Source organism: Oncorhynchus mykiss, chromosome 8 (genome assembly GCF_013265735.2).
Source record: "Oncorhynchus mykiss isolate Arlee chromosome 8, USDA_OmykA_1.1, whole genome shotgun sequence".
NCBI classification, from domain to species: domain Eukaryota; kingdom Metazoa; phylum Chordata; class Actinopteri; order Salmoniformes; family Salmonidae; genus Oncorhynchus; species Oncorhynchus mykiss.
In genome coordinates, this window is record NC_048572.1 from 40412951 (window position 1) to 40424352 (window position 11402).

At 44.1% G+C, this 11402-nt stretch overlaps 1 protein-coding gene across 1 annotated transcript; it reads left to right on the forward strand.

The window, feature by feature from the left end:
* The first annotated feature begins 8348 nt into the window (after positions 1-8348).
* On the forward strand, positions 8349-11156 carry LOC110529908 (G-protein coupled receptor 12-like). Its single transcript, XM_021612561.2, has one exon. It carries the CDS (start codon positions 9707-9709, stop codon positions 10808-10810), a length of 1104 nt encoding a protein of 367 aa, XP_021468236.1. The 5' UTR covers positions 8349-9706; the 3' UTR covers positions 10811-11156.
* The last annotated feature ends 246 nt before the right edge of the window (positions 11157-11402 follow it).

Consider the following 11402-nt stretch of genomic DNA (forward strand, 5'->3'; position numbering starts at 1 on the left):
TGACCCAAGTTAAACAATTTAAAGGCAATGCTAACAAATACTAATTGAGAGTATGTAAACTTCTGACCCACCGGGAATGTGATGAAAGAAATAAAAGCTGAAATAAATCATTCTCTCTACTATTATTCTGACATTTCACTTTCTTAATATAAAGTGGTGATCCTAAATGACCTAAGACAGGACTTTTTTACTTCATTAAATGTTGGTAATTGTGAAAAAGTGAGTTTAAATGTATTTGGCTAAGGTGTATATACATTTCCGACTTCAACTGTATGTATACAGTACCAGTCAAAAGTTTGGATAAACTAATTCCATGGTTTGTCTTTTTTTGTAAACTATTTTCTACATTATAGAATACCCTTTGCCTTGATGACAGCTTTGCACACTCTTGGCATTCTCTCAACCAGCTTCATTAGGTAGTCACCTGGAATGCATTTAAATTAACAGGTGTGCCTTGTTAAAAGTTAATTTGTTTGATCCAATCAGTTGTGTTATAACAAGGTAGGGGTGGTATACAGAAGATTGCCCTATTTAGTAAAAGACTGAGTCCATATTATGGCAAGAACAGCTCAAATAAGCAAAGAGAAATGACAGTCCATCATTACTTTAAGACATGAAGGTCAGTCAATCTGGAAAATTCCAAGAACGTTTCAAGTTTCTTCAAGTGCAGTCACAAAAACATCAAGAGCTATGATGAAATTGGCTCTCATGAGGACCGCCACAGGAAAGGAAGACCCGGTTACCTCTGCTGCAGAGAATACATTCATTAGAGTTACCAGCCTCAGAAATTGCAGGCGAAATAAATGTTTCACTGAGTTCAAGTAACAGACACATCTCAACATCATCTGTTCAGAGGAGACTGCATGAATCAGGCCTTTATGTTTGAATTGCTACAAAGAAACCACTACTAAAGGACATAAGAAGAGACTTGCGGGGGCCAAGAAACACATTGGACATTGGACCGGTGTAAATCTGTCCTTTGGTCTGTTGAGTCCAAATTTGGGATTTATGGTTCCAACTGCCATGTGTGAGATAATCTCTCACAAAGATCATTGTGAGGGTGTGGGGGTGCTTTGCTAGTGACACTGTCTGTGATTTATTTAGAATTCAAGGCACACTTAACCAGCATGGCTACCACAGCATTCTGCAGTGATTCTCCATCCCATCTGGTTTGGGCTTAGTGGGACTATCATTTGTTTTTCAACGGGACAATGACCCAACACACCTCCAGGCTGTATAAGGGCTATTTTACCAAGAAGGAGTGTGATGGAGTGCTGCATCAAATGACCTGGCTTCCACAATCACCCGACCTCAACCCATTTGAGATGGTTTGGGATGAGTTGGACTGCAGAGTGAAGGAAAAGCAGCCAACTCCTTCAAGACCGTTGGAAAAACATTCCAGGTAAACCTGGTTGAGAGAATGCCAAGAGTGTGCAAGGGTGGCTACTTTGAAGAATCTAAACTATTAAATATATTTTGATTTGTTTAACACTTTTTTGATTTCTACATGATTGCATGTGTGTTATTTCATAGTTTTGATGTCTTCACGACTATTCTACAATGTAGAAAATAGTTTTAAAAAATAAAGAAAAACCCTTGAATGAGTAGAAACTTTTGACTGGTCTGCTGGCTGACAAAAGGGGGGCTGCCACTTGCTCATCGCTGCATTACATAATGAGTAGTACAGTAAGCTTGGACACCAGTCTAAATGTTGGTTACCACGCTTGCCATTTAAACTGTTTTGTGGAGTGGACTGGAGAGGGTAGTGCAGGACTAACATAACAGGATCTACGTCCAGAAAAGATGGACTGCTGACTGATTCCTCTTCAGCCTGCCTGTTATTAAGGCCTGGTAACACGTGGAGCAGCACTAAGGGGGGTATAGTAGTGGTGGTGCTGTGTTGAACCCTCTATTACTACACTATGAGTGTACAAACATAGTCGTCAGCAGCGCAGGGAGAAATAAATTATCTCAGCACCCCCACACCAAAACATCTTCCCCCGGGCCATGAGAGTCAATACATAGCTGTATTCCCTCTCCACAAATTCAATCTCACTCATCTATCGCCTCACATCAACACATCAGGCAGGTGTAGACGTTCCCTTTGAGCATGTGATCGCGAGGCGGACTTCTCATCTCTCTCTCTCGCGCTCTACAATGGGCCTGACGTCACTTGGGTTTAATAACGCTCCACCGCTCACCTATGTTAGTCTTTACGGTTCTGGCTATCGAGCTCCAGTCACTCTCCCCGCGCGCGTCAATGCTTCACCTGCCCTCGGTGTCTCGCCCATGCGAGGAAAACAGAACAAAAACGAGGGCTTTACCTCAGCGGTTTCGAAGAAAGGAACTTTTTTTTTATTTCCTATAAAGACGGTTTTCTCCTAAAGCTCTGTGTGAAACGAATGTAACCTACATCGTTCTTTTACATGGAAACTTAAACTTGGTGAATATAAGGTATGCTACTTCATTGACTTATGATAATATTGTTTATCAGTTTGTTTCGTTTTGGGGAGTTAAGTGGGACAGGGTTGAAGTTTTATCCACGATCATAGCCTATTACTCAGTTTCAAGTTTCAGCACCATGGATAGCTCCTCGAGTGCTGCTGTTCCTGTGGTCTCTAAACTTGGACACATTACCGTGTTGTCATAACAGTTTTAGAGATCTGTCTTTTGTGAGGTTTTAATGAATCAGGGTTGATGTTTTTACCCTGCAGTTATTAAGTTGCCCAAGTTTCAGCACCATGGATGGCTCCTACTTTGCTGTCCACCCATACAGAAGCTAGCAACATACACTGAGTGTACAAAACATTAGGAACACCTTCATAATATTGACTTGAACCCCCCCCCCCCCCTTTTACCCACAGAACCATCCTCAATTTGTCTGGTGTTGAAAGCCTTCCATATGGATTGCAGACTTGTTTTCGAGTTGCTGTGCGTTTTGTTGCCAACCTGTTTTGCTACCTGACAAATTTACGGTTTTTACTTTTTAATTACCGTTTATATTTGTGTTTTTTCCTACTCAACTTTTTCACTCCGGACGCTTTATCTGGACACGGTTCGTCAGGATCTCCAACAGCCGAAGCTAAGTAGTAACATTAACATGATGCCTTCTAATTGCAGTCGCTGTACTCGCCTTACGGCGAGGATAGCTGTGCTACAAGCCCAGCTTCAGACGCAATCGCTAGGCAAGGGTAATTTCAGTGTAGGAAAGGATGAAACCGCGTCTGTGCCACCAGTAAGTACAGATAGTAGTATAAATCCCCTGGCACAGTCCCCGCAGCCGGACAACTTTCTCACGGTTTCTGGAAGGAAATGCTGTAGGAACGCTCAACCGGTGTCGCTCATTCAGCCGACAGAAACTTTCAACCGGTTTTCCCCATTAAGCAGCGGGTCGGAGTCAGAGGCCGAGTCTTCTCTGGTCTCTACTCCTCCCGTTACGGGGTCTGAGACACCGAAGCTTCCCACCATTAGCTCTGACAAATTGAAAACTCTAGTCATTGGCGACTCCATTACCCGCAGTATTAGACTTAAAACGAATCATCCAGCGATCATACACTGTTTACCAGGGGGCAGGGCTACCGACGTTAAGGCTAATCTGAAGATGGTGCTGGCTAAAGCTAAAACTGGCGAGTGTAGAGAGTATAGAGATATTGTTATCCACGTCGGCACCAACGATGTTAGGATGAAACAGTCAGAGATCACCAAGCGCAACATAGCTTCTGCGTGTAAATCAGCTAGAAAGATGTGTCGGCATCGAGTAATTGTCTCTGGCCCCCTCCCAGTTAGGGGGAGTGATGAGCTCTACAGCAGAGTCTCACAACTCAATCGCTGGTTGAAAACTGTTTTCTGCCCCTCCCAAAAGATAGAATTTGTAGATAATTGGCCCTCTTTCTGGGACTCACCCACAAACAGGACCAAGCCTGACCTGCTGAGGAGTGACGGACTCCATCCTAGCTGGAGGGGTGCTCTCATTTTATCTACCAACATAGACAGGGCTCTAACTCCTCTAGCTCCACAATGAAATAGGGTGCAGGCCAGGCAGCAGGCTGTTAGCCAGCCTGCCAGCATAGTGGAGTCTGCCACTAGCACAGTCAGTGTAGTCAGCTCAGCTATCACCATTGAGACCGTGTCTGTGCCTCGACCTAGGTTGGGCAAAACTAAACATGGCGGTGTTCGCCTTAGCAATCTCACTAGGATAAAGACCACCTTCATTCCTGTCATTATTGAAAGAGATCATGATACCTCACATCTCAAAATAGGGCTACTTAATGTTAGATCCCTTACTTCAAAGGCAATTATAGTCAATGAACTAATCACTGATCATAATCTTGATGTGATTGGCCTGACTGAAACATGGCTTAAGCCTGATGAATTTACTGTGTTAAATGAGGCCTCACCTCCTGGCTACACTAGTGACCATATCCCCCGTGCATCCCGCAAAGGCGGAGGTGTTGCTAACATTTACGATAGCAAATTTCAATTTACAAAAAAAAAAATGACGTTTTCGTCTTTTGAGCTTCTAGTCATGAAATCTATGCAGCCTACTCAATCACTTTTTATAGCTACTGTTTACAGGCCTCCTGGGCCATATACAGCGTTCCTCACTGAGTTCCCTGAATTCCTATCGGACCTTGTAGTCATAGCGGATAATATTCTAATCTTTGGTGACTTTAATATTCACATGGAAAAGTCCACAGACCCACTCCAAAAGGCTTTCGGAGCCATCATCGACTCAGTGGGTTTTGTCCAACATGTCTCTGGACCCACTCACTGTCACAGTCATACGCTGGACCTTGTTTTGTCCCATGGAATAAATGTTGTGGATCTTAATGTTTTTCCTCATAATCCTGGACTATCGGACCACCATTTTATTACTTTTGCAATTGCAACAAATAATCTGCTCAGACCCCAACCAAGGATCATCAAAAGTCGTGCTATAAATTCACAGAGAACACAAAGATTCCTTGATGTCCTTCCAGATTCCCTCTGTCTACCCAAGGACGCCAGAGGACAAAAATCAGTTAACCACCTAACTGAGGAACTCAACTTAACCTTGCGCAATACCCTAGATGCAGTTGCACCCCTAAAAACTAAAAACATTTCTCATAAGAAACTAGCTCCCTGGTACACAGAAAATACCCGAGCTCTGAAGCAAGCTTCCAGAAAATTGGAACGGAAATGGCGCCACACCAAACTGGAAGTCTTCCGACTAGCTTGGAAAGACAGTACTGTGCAGTACTGAAGAGCCCTTACTGCTGCTCGATCTTCCTATTTTTCTAACTTAATTGAGGAAAATAAGAACAATCCGAAATTCCTTTTTGATACTGTCGCAAAGCTAACTAAAAAGCAGCATTCCCCAAGAGAGGATGACTTTCACTTTAGCAGTGATAAATTCATGAACTTCTTTGAGGAAAAGATTATGATTATTAGAAAGCAAATTACGGACTCCTCCTTAAATCTGCGTATTCCTTCAAAGCTCAGTTGTCCTGAGTCTGCACAACTCTGCCAGGACCTAGGATCAAGAGAGACGCTCAAGTGTTTTAGTACTATATCTCTTGACACAATGATGAAAATAATCATGGCCTCTAAACCTTCAAGCTGCATACTGGACCCTATTCCAACTAAACTACTGAAAGAGCTGCTTCCTGTGCTTGGCCCTCCTATGTTGAACATAATAAACGGCTCTCTATCCACCGGATGTGTACCAAACTCACTAAAAGTGGCAGTAATAAAGCCTCTCTTGAAAAAGCCAAACCTTGACCCAGATAATATAAAAAACTATCGGCCTATATCGAATCTTCCATTCCTCTCAAACATTTTAGAAAAGGCTGTTGCGCAACAACTCACTGCCTTCCTGAAGACAAACAATGTATACGAAATGCTTCAGTCTGGTTTTAGACCCCATCATAGCACTGAGACGGCACTTGTGAAGGTGGTAAATTACATTTTAATGGCATCGGACCGAGGCTCTGCATCTGTCCTCGTGCTCCTAGACCTTAGTGCTGCTTTTGATACCATCGATCACCACATTCTTTTGGAGAGATTGGAAACCCAAATTGGTCTACACGGACAAGTTCTGGCCTGGTTTAGATCTTATCTGTCGGAAAGATATCAGTTTGTCTCTGTGAATGGTTTGTCCTCTGACAAATCAACTGTAAATTTTGGTGTTCCTCAAGGTTCCGTTTTAGGACCACTATTGTTTTCACTATATATTTTACCTCTTGGTGATGTTATTCGAAAACATAATGTTAACTTTCACTGCTATGCGGATGACACACAGCTGTACATCTCAATTAAACATGGTGAAGCCCAAAATTGCCCTTGCTAGAAGAATGTGTTTCAGACATAAGGAAGTGGATGGCTGCAAACTTTCTACTTTTAAACTCGGACAAAACAGAGATGCTTGTTCTAGGTCCCAAGAAACAAAGAGATCTTCTGTTGAATCTGACAATTAATCTTAATGGTTGTACAGTCGTCTCAAATAAAACTGTGAAGGACCTCGGCGTTACTCTGGACCCTGATCTCTCTTTTGAAGAACATATCAAGACCATTTCAAGGACAGCTTTTTTCCATCTACGTAACATTGCAAAAATCAGAAACTTTCTGTCCAAAAATGATGCAGAAAAATTAATCCATGCTTTTGTCACTTCTAGGTTAGACTACTGCAATGCTCTACTTTCCGGCTACCCGGATAAAGCACTAAATAAACTTCAGTTAGTGCTAAATACGGCTGCTAGAATCCTGACTAGAACCAAAAATTTGATCATATTACTCCAGTGCTAGCCTCTCTACACTGGCTTCCTGTCAAAGCAAGGGCTGATTTCAAGGTTTTACTGCTAACCTACAAAGCATTACATGGGCTTGCTCCTACCTATCTCTCTGATTTGGTCCTGCCGTACATACCTACACGTACGCTACGGTCACAAGACGCAGGCCTCCTAATTGTCCCTAGAATTTTTAAGCAAACAGCTGGAGGCAGGGCTTTCTCCTATAGAGCTCCATTTTTATGGAACGGTCTGCCTACCCATGTCAGAGACGCAAACTCGGTCTCAACCTTTAAGTCTCTACTGAAGACTCATCTCTTCAGTGGGTCATATGATTGAGTGTAGTCTGGCCCAGGAGTGGGAGGGTGAACGGAAAGGCTCTGGAGCAACGAACCGCCCTTGCTGTCTTTGCCTGGCCGGTTCCCCTCTTTCCACTGGGATTCTCTGCCTCTAACCCTATTACAGGGGCTGAGTCACTGGCTTTACTGGGGCTCTCTCATGCCGTCCCTGGAGGGGGTGCGTCACCTGAGTGGGTTGAGTCACTGATGTGGTCATCCTGTCTGGGTTGGCGCCCCCCCCCCCCCCCCCCCCCCCCCCCTCCCTCCCCCTCCCCCTCCCCCTCCCCCTTGGGTTGTGCCGTGGCGGAGGTCTTTGTGGGCTATACTCAGCCTTGTCTCAGGATGGTAAGTTGGTGGTTGAAGATATCCCTCTAGTGGTGTGGGGGCTGTGCTTTGGCAAAGTGGATGGGGTTATATCCTTCCTGTTTGGCCCTGTCCGGGGGTGTCCTCGGAGTGGGCCACAGTGTCTCCAGACCCCTCCTGTCTCAGCCTCCAGTATTTATGCTGCAGTAGTTTATGTGTCGGGGGGCTAGGGTCAGTTTGTTATATCTGGAGTACTTCTCCTGTCCTATTTGGTGTCCTGTGTGAATCTAAGTGTGCGTTCTCTAATTCTCTCCTTCTCTCTTTCTCTCTCTCGGAGGACCTGAGCCCTAGGACCATGCCCCAGGACTACCTGACATGATTACTCCTTGCTGTCCCCAGTCCACCTGGCTGTGCTGCTGCTCCAGTTTCAACTGTTCTGCCTTATTATTATTCGACCATGCTGGTCATTTATGAACATTTGAACATCTTGGCCATGTTCTGTTATAATCTCCACCCGGCACAGCCAGAAGAGGACTGGCCATCCCACATATGCTCTCTCTAATTATCTCTTTCTTTCTCTCTCTCGGAGGACCTGAGCCCTAGGACTATGCCCCAGGAATACCTGACATGATGACTCCTTGCTGTCCCCAGTCCACCTGACTGTGCTGCTGCTCCAGTTTCAACTATTCTGCCTTATTATTATTCGACCATGCTGGTCATTTATGAACATTTGAACATCTTGACCATGTTTTGTTATAATCTCCACCCGGCACAGCCAGAAGAGGACTGGCCACCCCACATAGCCTGGTTCCTCTCTAGGTTTCTTCCTAGGTTTTGGCCTTTCTAGGGAGTTTTTCCTAGCCACCGTGCTTCTACACCTGCATTGCTTGCTGTTTGGGGTTTTAGACTGGGTTTCTGTACAGCAGTTTGAGATATCAGCTGATGTACGAAGGGCTATATAAATACATTTGATTTGATTTGATTTGGATGCTGCCCAATGTTGACTCCAATGCTTCCCACAGTTGGCTGGATGTCCTTTGGGTGGTGGACTGTGCTCATTCAACCTCTGTCTCAATCCATGTCTCAATCGTTTCAAGGCTTAAAAATCCTTCTTTAACCTGTCTCCTCACCTTCATCAACATTGGTTGAAGTGGATTTAAGAGGTGACATCAATAAGGGATCATAGCTTTCACCTGGATTCACCTGGTCAGTCTATGTCATGGAAAGAGCAGGTGTTCCTAATGTTTTTACACTCAGTGTATATTTCAAATAAATAGCTAAGAAAATAGCTACACAAACTATTTGAGTTAACCCTGGATAATGAGATAAATGAAATTCCACACAAGATGAAGAATTCCAGGTTAATGTTCATGAACATCAAATTGATACTTACAATGCAGATTTCTTAACCTCCAGGGTAAATTTTCAGACTCACAAGTTGACAGTTACCCTGTGGATAATGCAGAGACAGAGAGTCAGTGAAACTATTCCACACAAGATGAAGAACAAGGGGTTAATGTTCAGGAACTAGCTAACTAAATTATACCAAAGACTAACTTACATTGGCTGTGGTCTGTCCATAGGCAGATGAGGCTCCAGACCAGCTACCTTTTTAGCTAGAAATAATCTAGCTAGTTAGCCAGTTCTAGCTATATTGCTCTCAGAGAAACCCAAACCTCCACTGCAAGCAACATTTAAAATAAACTAGCTAGCTTTGACAATTCAATTACATCCAACATATACAGTACATGATGTGGTGGCAAGCTAAAACAGCTAGCTAAATTCAAAGGATGCATTTGTAAATTCCCTCTGGCTATCTACCCCTATTTCAGAGTGTACCAGAGTGGTGCAGGTCATGTTCTTCTTCACTCTGGTAAACACACACTATATCAAATCAAATCTAAGTTTATTTGTCACATGCACAGGATACAGAAGGTGTAAACGGAACAGTGAAATGGTTACTTGCATAGTTGAGTCTTTTGTTTAGACATGTAGTTAGTTACCTAGCTAAACAATGAACCATAATCCCAACTCATAATGTTAATACCTGAATCTGCTGGTAGCTAAAGGTAACCAACTATGGGTACTGTTCAATGTTAGCTAGCTATAAATAGCAATGCAAATGGCTCTGAAATATGAATAATATTACTACACAGATCATACATGTAGTGTTAGCTAGTGAACCAGACAGTTAACGTTAGCTAGCTAGCTAACAGTACGCTTTAACTTGCAATGAAAACTACTTTGACAAAATTAGAAACGTATAATATCAAAAAATGGAGCTAGCTAGACTATCTATACATGGATGAATGCTTCTCCCTCTCTGTCATGGTTGCCATGGTTTCCCTTAGTGAAACTAAACCACAATCTCTCTCTCTCTCATTCTCTCTTCAGGAGGGGAAAGCAGACATGTGTAACGACACCGCAATGATGGTTGTGGTGGCTGGAGAGGCTCTCCCGTGGATGGAGACCAACTTTCCAGAGCGCAATGTCAGCCTGGGGCTCTCCACTGCCCCTCTGGACTTCCCCATCAACCCGTGGGATATCATGCTTTGCATGTCGGGCACTGTCATCGCCTGCGAGAACGCCATCGTGGTGGCTATCATCTTCTATACGCCAACCCTGCGCACCCCCATGTTCGTGCTCGTAGGAAGCCTAGCCACAGCCGATTTACTGGCAGGCATGGGATTAATCCTCAACTTCGTGTTCCAGTACGTCCTCTCCTCAGAGACTATTAGCCTTATTACTGTTGGGTTCCTAGTGGCCTCCTTCACGGCGTCCATAAGCAGCCTGCTGGCTATAACAGTGGACCGGTACTTCTCTTTATACAACGCACTGACTTACTTCTCAGAGAAGACGCTCCACTACGTGCACCTGATGCTAGTGAGTACATGGGGCGTGTCTCTGTGCCTGGGCCTGCTGCCTGTGCTAGGCTGGAACTGCCTGGACGACCCAAGCTTGTGTAGCATCGTGCGCCCACTCACTCGCAGCAATGTGACATTGTTGGCGGTCTCTTTCTTCATAATCTTCATACTCATGCTGACCCTCTACTTCAAGATCTGCAAGATCGTGTGCCGCCACGCGCACCAGATCGCTCTTCAACAGCACTTCTTCACCACATCGCACTACGTGGCCACCAAGAAGGGCGTGGCCACGCTCGCCATCATTATAGGCACCTTCGGCTCGAGCTGGCTACCCTTCGCCATCTACTGCCTGGTGGGAGAGCGCGAATACCCGTCGGTATACACGTATGCCACGCTGCTTCCGGCCACCTACAACTCCATGATCAACCCAATCATCTACGCCTACCGTAATGCCGAGATCCAGCGCTCGCTCTACGTCCTCTTCTGCGGCTGCTTTCAAAGCAACGTAGCCACCCACTCCAGGTCACCCAGTGAAGTTTAGAGGGGTGCTGAGTGAACATAAGTGTGTGTGTACGTGTGCATTTCGACAACCGACAATTCGCTTTCAGTTGACCATTAAATCCTTTAAACAAAATGTATGTCTAACAAGCATCTGCACTTTATTGCGACTGAAGACAAGGACACAGTACGTCTGAAATGCTGTGAACAACAGCTTTTGTAAAGAAAAAAAATATGGCATCATGTATCTATATGAGCAAAGAATGAAAAAACTAGCACTTTATTGAATGTATTTGAAATGCCAAAGCAGCATTGCATAGGCCTATACAGTGCCTTGCGAAAGTATTCGGCCCCCTTGATCTTTGCGACCTTTTGCCACATTTCAGGCTTCAAACATAAAGATATAAAACTGTATTTTTTTGTGAAGAATCAACAACAAGTGTGACACAATCATGAAGTGGAACGACATTTATTGGATATTTCAAACTTTTTTAACAAATCAAAAACTGAAAAATTGGGCGTGCTAAATTATTCAGCCCCTTTACTTTCAGTGCAGCAAACTCTCTCCAGAAGTTCAGTGAGGATCTCTGAATGATCCAATGTTGACCTAAATGACTAATGATGATAAATACAAT

Bases quoted from the DNA above. Each gene is read 5' to 3' on its own strand.
- LOC110529908 (XM_021612561.2), top strand. From the start codon at position 9,707: ATGGATGAATGCTTCTCCCTCTCTGTCATGGTTGCCATGGTTTCCCTT.